At 41.1% G+C, this 14342-nt stretch overlaps 1 protein-coding gene across 1 annotated transcript in view; it reads right to left on the bottom strand.

The window, feature by feature from the left end:
* Positions 1 to 13912, bottom strand: part of MRPL48 (mitochondrial ribosomal protein L48) — a 46034-nt gene extending 32122 nt beyond the window's left edge. The window contains exons 1-3 of the mRNA XM_024572578.3: positions 13730 to 13912; positions 3287 to 3339; positions 150 to 187 (exon numbers count right to left, since the gene is read on the bottom strand). Coding sequence (XP_024428346.2) covers positions 150 to 187; positions 3287 to 3339; positions 13730 to 13897 — 259 coding nt within the window. The 5' untranslated portion in view covers positions 13898 to 13912. The remainder of the gene's footprint in view (positions 1 to 149; positions 188 to 3286; positions 3340 to 13729) is intronic.
* Positions 13913 to 14342: the final 430 nt, after the last annotated feature.

Here is a 14342-nt window from a genome sequence, read left to right as displayed (position 1 = left end):
TTGCCACTGTCCTATTCCACGTGAGGGCTCGGGTTTGGTCCCAGCCACTGTTCCCATAGATATGTTAGGCATCCTTTTAGACAAAATTATTACAGAGTGTTAGAGAGTCACTAAAAGCAGGCAGACTACACCAGGAAATAAATGCTTACCTACAGAACAGATGGGATTCTCTCCTGAAGTTTTGAATCTAAAAAGAGATAGAGCATATGTAGAATACAATCAGATACCCACTATTCACTTGCCCAGTTATCCAAACTTGTAAAATCCTCATTAAGGATAAGTCAATATGAACAACAATAAAAATAATAATAATAATAATAAGTCAATGCTGGATATTTCCTTATTCCCTCCCTTTCACAAATATTTTTAAGTACCTATTGTACTGTGTGTCAGACAATGTGCTAGGTCTTGAGGATACAAAAATAAGTAACTGTCTCTATTGGTGGTCTAGTCGGGAGAGAGATACTGTACGTAAACAAATGCGAGCCACAGTACAGCACTGGTCCAGAGCAAAAACAAGTACAAGATTTGGTGGAACACAAAGGAAAGTGTGAACATTTCCACCAGGGAGTTGAAACTGAGCTGAGCTTTAAAAATGAACTGTTCTCGATTATCTACCCTTAAGGTAAAACATTCTAGGCAGAGGGATAAAAGTGGTATGTTTGGGGAACAGCAAGCAGCTTATGTAAGGGGAACTCAAGCAGCAAGGAAGGGAACAGGGTGAAAGAGGTAATCAGGGGCCAGGTTATGAAGAAACTTGTATTCTGTGCTAAGCAGTTTGGTCTTTACTCTGCGTACACAGTGGGAAGCTCCTGGCAGAGTTTAAGCATGGGAGTGATAAGGTCAAGTTTAAGTTTTGGAAAGTTGCCCTGGCTGGGTAGCTCAGTTGGTTAGAGCATCATCCCAATATGCCAAGGATGTGGGTTCAATCCCTGGTCAGGGCATATTCAAGAATCAACCAATTAATGCATAAGTAGTGGAACAACAGATTGATGTTTCTTTCTCTCTCTCTCTCATTCTCACTCTTCCTCTCTCTCTAAAATCAATAAATAAAATAAGTTTTGGAAAGTTAACCCTGGCAGTAGGTGAGAAATGAATGTAAAGAGGTGAGGCAAGAGAACCAGTGAGGTGGTTCTGGCAGTAGCCTTGCATTATTAGAACAAGCTCATGGAGGATGGAGAGGAAGGGACAGCAATGAGAGCCAGACTGGATACAGAAGCCAGAGAACAAGGAGGAGGATAAAATGGTTCTGTTTGGCTAACTCAGTAATTGGAGTATTTTAGTTAAGCATCCTGCAAAGCTTCGACACTATACTTAGTGTCAAACAAGTTAGAGACAAGTAGACCTGTGATTAAATGCTGACTCTACCGTTTCTAAACTGTGACCCTAAGCAAGTTGTTTTATATCTCCGTATATCAGTTATCTCGCCTTTAAAATGCAGATAATAGTATAATCTCATGGGACTGAAAATCTATCTTAAACTCTCTGAGCCAGCTTCCTCTTTTGTAAAATGACAGTATTTGTATTTGTCCTATAGTATTTTTTTCGATTAGAGAACATGTGAAATGCCTAGCATGGTGCCATAGCAAGTGCGTATTGAATAGCTGACTGATTAATGCAACAACAGACTAAGATGGAAAGGGAATAACAGGGAAAAGGCTTCAATAAATGTAAAGGATTAAAGAAATCATCCAGGCTCATGAGCGTCCTGTGGTCCAGGAAGATGTTCAGTTCATTGTTTTATATCATGTGGCTGCCACACATAAGCCACTCAGCGGCTCTCTGCTGAATAGAGAAACAAATAAACTATCGAATTCTCTTCGTTACCATCTAGAGAAAAACCAGTGGAGAGGTGGCACACTGTATATGCAGAGTGAAAAAACAACTTGGGTTTGAATCCTAACTCCAACTCATATTACCTATGTCATCTTAGAGCTATCGATTAACCATTCTGAACCTCAGTTATTTATGCATAAAATTGAGATAACATCACCTGTTTCACCAGATCGCTATGGAGAGCTATTAATTCAATACGAATTATTTATTAAATGGCCACTATGTGTCAAAACACCACTCTAGGTGCTAGGGATATAGCAGTAAACAAAACTAGAAAGTCTTTATCCATACGATGCTGACAGTCTAATGGGCAGGGCGAGGAAGACAGATAATTTAAATATATACACACATACATATATATGAAATGTGTCAGGTGGTGATACCTGCTATGAAAAATAAAGCAAGGTAAGGAGACAGAGACTGACGGAGGGGTAGTCAGGGAAGGCCGCTCTAATGAGATGACATTTGGGCACAAACCTGAATGAAGTTAGAGGGCAAACCACATGGGTGTCCGAGGGGGAACATGCAAAGATCCTTAGGTGGGAGGGCACCTAGATTATCAAGGAATAGAAAGGGAGCCAGCATGGCTAAAGCTGAGTAAGTAGCAGTACACAATGAGGAAATAAGTTATATAAAGACTTGAAAGCCATGGTAGGGACTGTAGCTCTTATTTCAGTGGGAGAGTTCTGAGAGAGAAGTGACAGGAGCTAACTTGATTTTAAAGGAATTACTCAGATTTTAGTGCTAAGGATAGAAGATGAAAGTAAAAGCAGGAAGACCAATAAGAAGGAAGGATAATGGTAGTTAAAAAGATAAGAAGCTGGCCCTGGCCAGGTGGCTCAGTCGGTTGGAGCATCATCCCATTCACCAAAAGTTTCCAGGTTCAATCCCCGGTCAGGGCACATACCTAGGCTGCAGGTTCGATTCCTGGTCAGGGTGCATATGGGAGGCAACCAATCGTTATTTCTCTTCTTACACTGATGTTCTCTCTCTCTTTCTTCGTCCCCTTTCCTCCCTCTCTAAAATCAGTAAACATATCCTTGGGTAAGGATAAAGAAGAAAATTCTCATACATAAAAAAAAAAGTGTTTTTTTTTAAAAAAAGATAAGGAGCTGGTCCCTAGTAGTTTAGCAAAACAGACCTGAAACTGGAGGTGAGACATGGTTTTAGTCTGTAATATCTCAAAAGGTGAGCCAACAGGATTGGTTAAAGAATTGGATGTAGAGTGAGAGAATAACAATGTCAAGGCTGACTCCAAGGATTTTGGCCCAAGCAACTAGATGAATGGAGCTGTCATTCTCTGAGAACGGGGAAAGAGCAAGATGGCAGGGGAGTTCACACTCGAGATACTCAGCAGACGTGCAAGTGGAGATGATGAAAGAAAAATGCTGTGTGAACTACCTAGCAGAATGCAAATATTAACTATAAGTATTGTTATTAATACACTTACCTTAAGAGGGGAAAGGCTTGCTTAAAAATGATATCATTCTTCAAACACAGCACCTACAGCAAAACAGCCATGTTAGGAAAATCTTACAAACTGATTAACTTCCAAGCACCTCTTCACAGAGAGGCTAGAAACCCATGAACACAAACAAAAGGACCCAAAGGCTCTTGTCTAGCAAAGAGGCTGTCCCGTAGTTAATACCAAACGTGCAGGCAAACCAAGGTCATCTTTTTCTTATTCCATCCAGTACAGAAAATGCTTAAAAAACAAAGGACCCCCACTTCCATGCTGCCTTCTTAAAAAAACAAACAAACCTTATTTCCCCTTTCCAATTTGTTCCATTTTTTCTAACACCAGTCAACAACTATTATGCTTCTGCGAAGCACAGGCACTATGCAACAGACTTTCTTAACTTCTTCCTTAATTCTCAAAACACTGCAAAGCAATTTTATAGGTGAGGCAAGGAAAGCCCATGGAGGTGAGAGTCCAAGAAATTATAGTCAGTAAGTAGCTAAGATAACTGTTTTACTCCAAAGGCTATTTGCTCTATTAAAACACACTGTCTCTCTCAATAGTAATAATAGTGTTAGAACATCAGCAAAACAATAATAATGAGAGAGACAGTAGCTACAGAAGCTTTTCTCCCAGAGGTTCCCCCTCCCCAGTTATTTCGATCTCAGTCTGTCCTTTTGGGCACCCCCTCAAAAGATCACCACTATAGCTTTACTACGGGAGTGTTTAACTACGGGAGAGTGGGAGAGGAAGTCTATTTTTATAAAGTAACTAGATAATAAATACTAAATGTCCTTCGGTCCCATAACATAAAGAGAAAATCCTGTCTACTGTGGGTAACAATTTCAATTCCTTCAACATGCATGTGTTAAAGGCCTTTTATACAAAAACAAAATCTGAGAAACTGTCACAAACAATAGGCACCTAAGGAGACCTGACAACTAAATGTAACATAATAACCTGGATGGGATTCTGGAAAAGAAAAAGGACATTAGTTAAAAAAAAAAAAGAAAGAAAGAAAGAAAGAAAGAAAGAAAGAAATATGAATAAAGAATGGACTTTAATTAATAATAATATGTCAATATTAGTTCATTAATTATGAAAAATGTACCATACTAGCGTAAGATAATAGGGAAAACTACAATGTGAGGTATATGGGAATTCTCTGTATCATCTTTGCAACTTTTCTGTAATTCTAAAACTATTCTAAAATACAGCTTATTTTTAAAAAGACTATTATGCCAGAGACATTGAAGTTAAGAACAATCTAACAATGGTCAGGGGGAGTGGGGAGGGGACAGTGAGGAGAGGAGATTACAGGAACTACTATAAAGGACACATGGACAAAATCAAGGGGGAGGGTGGAGGTGGGGGAGGGAGGGGGGTTCAGCTGGGGTGGGGTGGAGGGATGGGGAGAAAAGGCATACAACTGTAATTGAGTAACAATAAAAAATTTTTTTAAAAGACTATTATGTGCCAACTACTGTGCTAAATATTCAAGGGAATATGAAAACAAAAATGTAAAAACATGGATAAACTATGAAAACATTATGCTAAGTGAAAGAAATTAGTCACAAGGGCCAAACATATGACTACATTTATAGAAAATACTGGGAAAGGCAAATCTCAAGGGAAAGAAAGTGGATCAGTGGTTGGCTAGTACTGAGGGTTTGAGGAGCTGGGGATGACAGCCAAGGGATATGAGGTTTCTTTCTGGAGTGATGAATGTTCTAAAATTGATTGCAGTGATGGCTGCACAACTCTTAATATATTAAAAGCCACTGAATTGTACACCTTAAATGGGTGAATTGTGTGGTACTTGAACTATATCTCAATAAAGCTGTTGCAAAATGTAATAAGCACAATCCTTAATTTCTAGTTCAAAAGATTGGAGATATAGGTATACATTTCTGTCAAAGAGCTAAGCAATAGTATAAACATTATATGATTAAGTCACAATAAATGGTATGAACAACCAGCACTTCTGGCAGGAAATCCAGGTGAAAATGGCCAGAAGTTCTTAGCTTTGGGGCTGTTACAGACATTGCTGAGAATCTGCTCGAAGTCATGCACCTTCTCCCCAGACAAACACACACAGGCATGGACTTACAAAAGTTTGCATGCTACTTCCAAAGACTGAAACTCTGCACATCACCCACAGACCACTACACTAAACCAAGAGATCCTCAGGGGCAAGGGTCATGTCGTGTTCCTCCCGGGCATTGTAGACATTCAATCAAGGTTTGTTTTGCTGAATAAATAAATGATTAGAAAGAAGTGAATGAGTGATAATCGATGCTACCACCTGTTATGCACCCACATCTTTTTATTTTAAAATTTTATTTGCTTACTTTTAGAGAGAGGGGGTGGGGGAGAGAGAGGGAGAGAAACATTGATGTGCACGAGATACATCTATCGGTTGCCTCTTGCACGCCCCCAGTCAGGGACCAGGCCCACAGTTCAGGCGTGTGCCCTGGCTGGGAATCAAACCCACCATCTTTTAGCCTATGGAATGATGCCCAGCCCACTGAGCCACATCAGTTAGGGCACACCCACATCTTTTGTTGAGTACCTACCACATGTCTAAATCATAATTCCTTTATAGGTTAAGTATTATTATCCCATTTTGTAGTTGAGGAAACCGAGATTAAGTAATTTACCCAAAACCAAACAGCTACTGTGAGAACTAGCAAAGGATCTTAGGTTTCTCTGACTTCAAAGCAAATAATTTTCTAACTATTTTACACCCTTTCTCTCATAAATGAATGTGTTGGTGCATAGGAAATGATTACATTTAGGAAAAGTCTCCCAGAGAATATGAGGTCATGAAGATTGGGAAGGATATAAATAGGCGGAAGGAAGGGCAAAGTATATAGACAATCCTAAAAATCACAATTGAATCAGATACTAAAAGACTGTAAAGTATGTGTACAAAGTGCTTAACCTAACATAAAAGATAGAGAGTAGGTAACTGTGTCTCCAGGAGACAGGAACTCCAGCTGGCTCCCCCACCACTGACTACCATACCGTGGACCTCGAGAAGCAAAACAACTGCAAGGGACTCCTCATGTTTAACTGGGCCCAAATTCCTGCCACTGGTGAAAGAGGCCTCTGATGCCCTCCACAGTTGAGGGAAAAGGCATAGACTGAGCTGCCACCCTCTGGCACTGTGTTCCTGACTTTCCAATCAACCCTTATAAAGGAGTGTACTGTATTTTGACCAATGGGCCGAGACCTGCCTCATCCAGTCAGAACTGCACAACTATATCCTCATTTGCATATTTACTGACCAATCTGAACACAGGACTCTGACCAATCGGGACAAGCTTTTTGGACCAATCAGACTGTGGGAATTTGGAGTCCTCATTTGCATAAAAAAGGACCAACCAGGGATCAGGGCATGGACTTTTTTTTTTAAAGATTTTATTTATTTATTTTTGTAGATAAGGATGGAAGGAGAAAGAGAGGGAGAGAAACATCCATGTGTAGTTGCCTCTCACACACCCCTAATGGGGGACCAGGCCCCCAGCCCACGCATATGGCCTGACTGGGAATTGAACCAGCAACCCTTTGGTTTGCAGGCCTGTGCTCAATCCACTGAGCTACACCAGCCAGGGTAGACTATCTTTTTTAATCCTCACCTAAGGACTTTTTTTTTCTAATGCTTTGAGAGAGAGAGACATCGATATGAGAAAGAAACATTCATTAGTTGTCTCTGGGAACCAAACCCAAGACCTTTTGGTGCACAGGATGATGCTCCAATTGAGCCACACCAGCCAGGGTAGGGCCAGGGCTTTCTTTATATAAATGGGCTTCTCCTTTGTGTTCATGGAGCACACTTTCAGTGTCCATCAGAGGCTGTGTTTCCTGGGTTTGCAAACTGTTCGTGTGAATAAGCTTTCTACCCCTTCACCATGCCCCAAAATGGGGACTCCTGTTGGCATTGGATTGGTGGCAGCAACCTTTTGTCAACAATACCTTGGCTGGTACTTCTCATCTCTGGAATTAGAGCAAGTGACTCTAAGGGTCCTCCAGGCCCAAGATCTATATACCAACCATGACAAGGCAGAAGAGAAATCCAGTGTACAGCCCTAAGTGGTACGGCTCAGTGGGATGGGCATCTTCCCTCAAGCCAAAGGGTCGCCAGTTCGATTCCTGGTCAGAGCACATGTCTGGGTTGTGGGCCAGGTCCCCAGTTGGGGGTGTGTAAGAGGCAACCTATGGATGTTTCTCTCACACATGGATGTTTCTTTCCCTTCTCTTTCTCCCTCCCTTCTCCTCTCTCTAAAAAATAAATAAAATTAAAAAAAGAAAAAGAAAACCAGTGAACAGAATATATTCTTAAATGGGTCACTTCAAACAGAGGAGGCACTGGATGGGAAGAAATATCTAGATGAGACTAATTTTTCCTCACTTTAATTGTTCAGATTTTTGAGTCTCTACAATAGCAAAGGATTTAATTATCTAAAAGCTAGGCTTAAAGGTTGAAAACTTTCTGGAAGACATTCAAACTGTGGTGTGAACACTCCTTTTCAGCTCTGGGAAGTTTGCTTCCTCTCCCTGCAATGCTTAGCAGTATTTATCAGGACCAAAGGAATCTATTTTGGGACTGTACCCACAAATACCCCCGCCTTCCAGTCAGCAAAGGAAGAGCAGCTTCAGCTCTGGAGCAAATGGAAGAGGAGGGCAGTGACACAAGTGAGTGAATGAATGAGGACACAGCTGCTACAATGGGTTGCAAAAATACTTGTCCCAGGAATCTGGGAGCCAAGAACTGGGAAAGGACTTCACAGCTACCAAAGCTAAGTCACGGGGCAAAACCTACAGTTCCTGAGTAGCTTCAGACACCAGAGCTCCAGAGTGGGGGCTGCCAGCGGTGGGTCAGGAGCCCATAAGCAAAGCAACTGAGAGCTGTTTTATGAAGGTTAACAGAATATATTTGTATATTAACAATTATTATTTAAAATGCTTTTTTTACTATTATTTATGAGTACATCCTTTGTGCTAAGCACTTTACACATACTATTTCAATTCCTCTTTATACCAATCCTTTGATAGAGGTATTATTGACATAGTTGCCTCTGTTTTATAGAGGAAAATATAGAGGCTTAGGTAAATTGCCCGAAGTTAGAGGCTTGGTAAGAGGTGCCTAGAATTCTAACCCAAGTCAGACTGAATACAAAGCCCACATTTTCCATTCTGCCACACTACCTCTTGAAAGAGTAATACCAGTTTATATTAGTGAAATTCATATGCTAATAATAGCCTAAATAATCCTACTATTTGTTGAGTACCTGCTATTTACCAAACATTATTTCCTTTAATGCTCATAACCATTCTGTTAGGTAAATATTTTTGCTCCCATTTTACTGTGAGGAAACCAAGGCTCAGAAAGGTGCATTAATTTGTCCAATGCCCATAGCTAGTAAATGTGTTCTAGCTGATCTTTTCTTAAGTTCTTTCAAAACTGTTTTTGTTTATAGTTTTCCTTTAGCCATTCTCTTCTGAAGATGTTTAATACATTGACTATCAAAATCTGTCTTTGGCCCTGGCTGGTGTAGCTCAGTGGATTGAGTGCCAGCCTGCAAACCAAAGGGTCACCAGTTTGATTCCCAGTCAGGGCACACGCGTGGGATGCGGGCCTGGTCCCCAGTAAGGAGTGCGTGAGAGGCAACCACACATTGATGTTTTTCTTCCTCTCTTTCTCTCTCCTTTCCCCTCTCTAAAAATAAATAAATAAAATCCTTTTAAAAAGAAATCTGGCCCTGGCTGGGGCGGCTCAGTGGATTGAGTGCTGGCTTGCGAACCTAAGGGTTGCAGGTTCGATTCCCAGCCCAGGGCACATGCCTGGTCCCCAATTGGGGGTCCATGAGAGGCAACCACAGATTGATGTTTCTCTCCTGCTCTTTCTTCCTCCCTTCCCCTCTCTCTAAAAATAAATAAATAAAATCTTTAAAAAAAAAAAAAAAGGAAATCTGTCTTTGCACTGAGTCCTTATGGCAGTTAGGAGCACTGGTTACAGACCTGCAGAGATGTGGGTGTGAATAACAGCACTTGCATTTTACTAGCTGTATGATCTTCGGCAAGTCAGTTAAGGAATACCTGTCCTCAGATACCGTATGATTTCACTTATATGAAATGACCGGAACAGACAATTCCACAGACACAGGAAGTAGATTAGTGGCTACCAGAGGATAGACATGGGGACTGGGTAATAAGTGACTGGTTATGGGTACCGGGTTTCTTTTTTGAGTGATGAAAATGTTCTGGAATTAAGTTAGTGGGGATGGCTGTACAACTTTGTGAATATACTAAAAACCACTGAACTTTCCAAGTTTAAAGGGTGAATATTATGGTATGTGAATTATACCTTAATATTTTTTGTTTATTTATTTTTATTTATTTCTTTTTTTAGAGAGAGGGGAAGGGAGGAAGAGAGGGAGAGAAATATCAATGTGTGGTTGCCACACGCACCCCCTACTGGGGACCTGGCCTGCAACCCAGGCATGTGCCCTGACTGGGAATAGAACTGGCGACCCTTTAGTTCACAGGCTGGCACTCAATCCACTGAGCCACACCAACCAGGGCAATATCTCAATTTTTTTTTTAAAAGAAATATCTGGCCTTACATCGTAACTTCTAGATGGCACTTCCAGGCCACAGCTGAGCTCTGGTTGAACCCAATTCCCTAACTTCATCCAGGACTAAATTCAGTTTCAAAATACCTGTGGTCATCCCCTGAAATGTAAGTCCACTGCCCTACTATCGCCCCAACTCTCATCTCGATACTTCCCTGCACACTCTTCCTTGATCCAAGCCCCAGTGCTTCTCTCCCTCCCAGTTTCCTCACGGCCTTCTGAAACTCCCAGTGTGTTCTCATTTCAGGATTTTTGCACATCCTATCCCTGTCTAAATTCTATCATTCTTTAAGTCTTAGTCATGTAACAACCTCCAGAATACTTTTCTGACTATGCAGACTTGCTTGGATTCTGTTGTTACTCATTCATACAGCACTCAGAATCTTTCTTTTGTGGCATTTATCACAATGAGTTATAATTAGTCTGTCTCTTTTGCTAGGAATACAAGTTCCATGAAAACAGAAAACTGCTACATCCCAGCATCTGGCACACTCTATAAACATATCAAGTCCTCAATAATTACTTACTGATTGAATTAATAAATGCCTTCAAACCTCACTTCCTAATCTCTATGGAAGTTATAAAAATATTTACTTCAGAGTTGTTGACATGAATTAATTAGATAATATATAAAAAGGGCTTAGCAAGTACAAGGCACACTGTTGAAGGTCAAATAGATAGCAGGGGTGATAGTGGTGGTGACAGTTCAGCTCCTCGTTTATTAAACAACATATATGTTAGTGTGTGACAGATGCTGAAGACATAGAACATAAAATAGAACCAGAAATAGAACATAATAGCAAAATGTCCTTGTCCTCCACTTAAAGTCTAGTAATGACCAGGATACAGTGAACTTTTTGACAATTTTACTGGGATTTTGGACTCCCTGCCTTCCAAGACACTGTAAATTTATTTCCCATTTCCATCCTCTTCTGTCCTCCTAATTCATATCTGTTGGTCTGTCATGTGTTCATATGAACTCTGCTCCATGTTAGCCTTCAATGTTTTCACTTGAACGATGAGATCTGTCCCCAGAGTTGCTATTTCTGGGCTGTCATCTTGATCAGTCAATATGTATTCTGGGTTTTGATAAAAATCAGCATTAGTGTCTTAGCTCTACCCTGCTCTACTACTTCTGTTGACCCAAAGAGGTACATGATTCCACCCAGTTTTATTCCAGTAAAGCAGGGCTTCTCACTCATCTAAAGCCTGAGATGATTATAAGCTAAAAACATCTTAGGGTCCCAAAGAAAGAGAACTAAAAGTTTGAAGTATTAGTATCAGTTCTACCATGTACATACCATGTAATGTCAACATTTGTTCATTCACTTATTCATTAAATATTTATCAGGTACCTACTTTAAGCCAAGTACACTGTAGATTGAGTACATACAGATGTGAAGAAAATACAGTTAACTATCCCCATATATTTCCAGTGAGGATAGTAGATGTGCAAATTACTTATTATATTGCAATGTGAGAGCAGTATGATGGACTCTATAGGTCATAAAAAAAAGGAAAAACTGACACCCTAGCTGAGAGGCTCAGCTGGTTGCAGCACTGTCCCATACACCAAAAGGTTGCAGGTTCGATCCCTGGTCAGGGCACATACCTAGGTTGAGGGTTTGATCCCTGGCCAGTGTGCATACAGGAAGCAATGGATCAATGTTTCTCTCTTGCATCATTGTTACTCTCTCTCTCTCTCTTTCCCCCTTCCTCTCTCTAAAATCAATAAACATATCCTAGGGTGAGGATGGATAGATAGATAGATAGATAGATAGATAAATAAAAGGAAGGACCGACAACTGGGAAGATCAAGGAAGGCTTTCATTCTTCATTTCACAGATGAGGAAAACCAAGATTATGATCAAATTAGGGAGATGTGAAATACTCACAAGAGGAAAGGCAGTGACGTCTTAGAGGGGTAGGAAATCTAGGCTCTAGTGTCAGCACTACCACTTAAGAGGCTATTGCCCTATAAGCAAGGTGTTCATTCATTCAGGCACTCAGGAGAACATTTGAGAACCTATTGGGTACCAGACATTGCCAGTAGCTTCCATCTCCTTATCCTATATCTGCCAGGATCATCTCAGAATATCATGAAGATCAAATCAAATTATGCAAATGAAGCATTTTATTAATTACAGAATAAGATCAATATTCCCATGTGTATAGTCCTTCACATCTTACAAATTACTCCTACATTGTCTTCTATAAACGTTTAAATTATAAACAACAATTTTATACAGTGAGCATCATGATCTGCATTTTACAGATGAGAAACTGAAGCAGAGAGAAGTCAAATAACCTGCCTATGGTCATATAGGTAGCAAGAGATAGAACCTAGGTCTGATGCAAATCCCACTGGTTTTCCTTATAACTGTAAAGTATTAACTAACACTTCCAGACAGGCTGAGACAAGGATGGCCATAGACTGCACATGATTAGGTACCAAAACATAATACCAAAGTTGGAAGCTCAGAAAATAAACAGGCACATTAGCTGGAGTAGTCAGAAACATTTTCCAGAACAGAGGAGATGAGCTGGGCCTTGAAGGAAGGAGCATTTGGATAAATGGTAAGAAGGGCAAGGGCACTCCAAGTGAGAAGACTGCACAAGATCAAGAATCAGGAATTCAGCATTTGGGAAATAAATGAGAAACTATCTGGATAAAGCAGCAGAGTAATGGAAGCGTAGTCTGCAAAGGAGTCTAGAAGGGGAAAATGGCATCAGACTTAGAAGGGCCCTTCTGCCCTTATATCTTCAGGTAATAGCCTAATGACATATTTCTATGGGCTCTCCTGGAGTATGGAATGGTTAAAAAAAAAAAAGGATTCCTTGAAAAATGATACCTCCCTTTCAGCATTCCTCAGGAACACGGCAAACACAGAAGTGTTGACTCACCAATCTGACTATCATTAACAATAGATTTTTGAAACTTGAGGATTTTCCCCCTATTATTCTTTCACCAGATCTGGCCCAACTCTCAACATTTGGCTAAGGTGAACTACAGTGAGTTATTTCATACAGAATGATAGGAAGGTTAGGCCCTTAAGGAAACAAAGCTATAGAAATTCAGGGGCTGCCAGAGGTAAGTACTAGTAGATCATGAGCAGCAATGATCATGCTAATCTGTGCATCATGGAGATAGAGTCTCTACAATTAATACATAAAATAACATTTTAACATAAATTGCTAAAAATAAGTCATTAATTTACCAAGCAGCATAATACAACTGAAAAAGCACAACTGAAATCTGTTAGGAGGACACGGGAAGGCCAAGGGATGCATTTATGGTGGTTCATACGGTTTTACTGCAGTCATTTGAATAAGGTTTTATAAGTAAAATGTATTTTATCACCACCCTTTCCTCATCCCCAAGTAGCCTCGCATCGCAATCAGTTCAGCAAGCCAAAACGGTATTCTTCGGGGGAAAAAAATCTGGAAATTGATGAGTTAACGCAAAAATCAAGTGACCTACTCAAGGTCATACTGGGACCTCTCCTGGTGTCGTGACTCCCATAGTGGGAATCTTATATTTCCAGGCCAAGGGGCGAGGAGGGTGGCTAGCGGCAGGTGCGTGGCGCGCGGGAATGTGAGGCCGAGTGCGCCCGGAGTGGAGAGGAGGGAGCACAACCCTTTGATTACAAGACGCCGCATGTGCTGCCGGGAAGAGCCAGGTTCTCGCCAGTGTCTACATCCGGATGTCTGCAGAGGCGCTGATGGCCCGGGCCATCTCCCAGCTCTGCTCCGCACACCAAACCCTTGCGCCTGGCGTGCGTAGAACTCACGTTACCTTTCCCAGAGCTCCGTTCATCCTTTGCTGCGGCGGCCTTTTATTGTGTAAGCTGAAGATCCGTGCAAGCGGCTGCGCTCCCGGATCGGCTGACGGTACCGGCAAGACGGCCTTGGTTGGGTCCAGTAACAATATCCGACCGAGACTCACTCCACTCCCGCAGCACATTGGTTCCGGCAGTTTCTGAGACTCTTTGTCCAGAAATCCCCCTCAGACTCCGCCCTCACTACAGCTTAAGTGTCACCCTCACGGCTTTCTCCAGGCAGAATTAATTGCCATCTCTTTTTGCCCAGACACGTGGCACACAATCCTGCTGTTTCATCTACCGTATTATATAGTTACTATCTCTTTCCCGTATTTAACTGTGAGTTCCTCAAGGACTGAGATCCTGTCTGATTAATTCATTCTAGCACCTAACACAGAACATGGAAATCCGACTTCTAACTACTATTTAAAAGCTGAATGGGTGGGAAGGGAAGCTGATTCATCCGAAGTGGACTTTTCTGACATTCAATTGCCCCATAATAATCGATAGTAACTATTTTTTATTGTGTGACCACTGTGTGCAATGCATTATGCTCAGTGCATCGCTTAACTGTGAATTTGACTCTTT

The sequence above is a fragment of the Desmodus rotundus genome, chromosome 5, assembly GCF_022682495.2.
Source record: "Desmodus rotundus isolate HL8 chromosome 5, HLdesRot8A.1, whole genome shotgun sequence".
Taxonomy (NCBI): Eukaryota; Metazoa; Chordata; class Mammalia; order Chiroptera; family Phyllostomidae; genus Desmodus; species Desmodus rotundus.
This window is presented reverse-complemented; position numbering and strand designations above follow the sequence as displayed.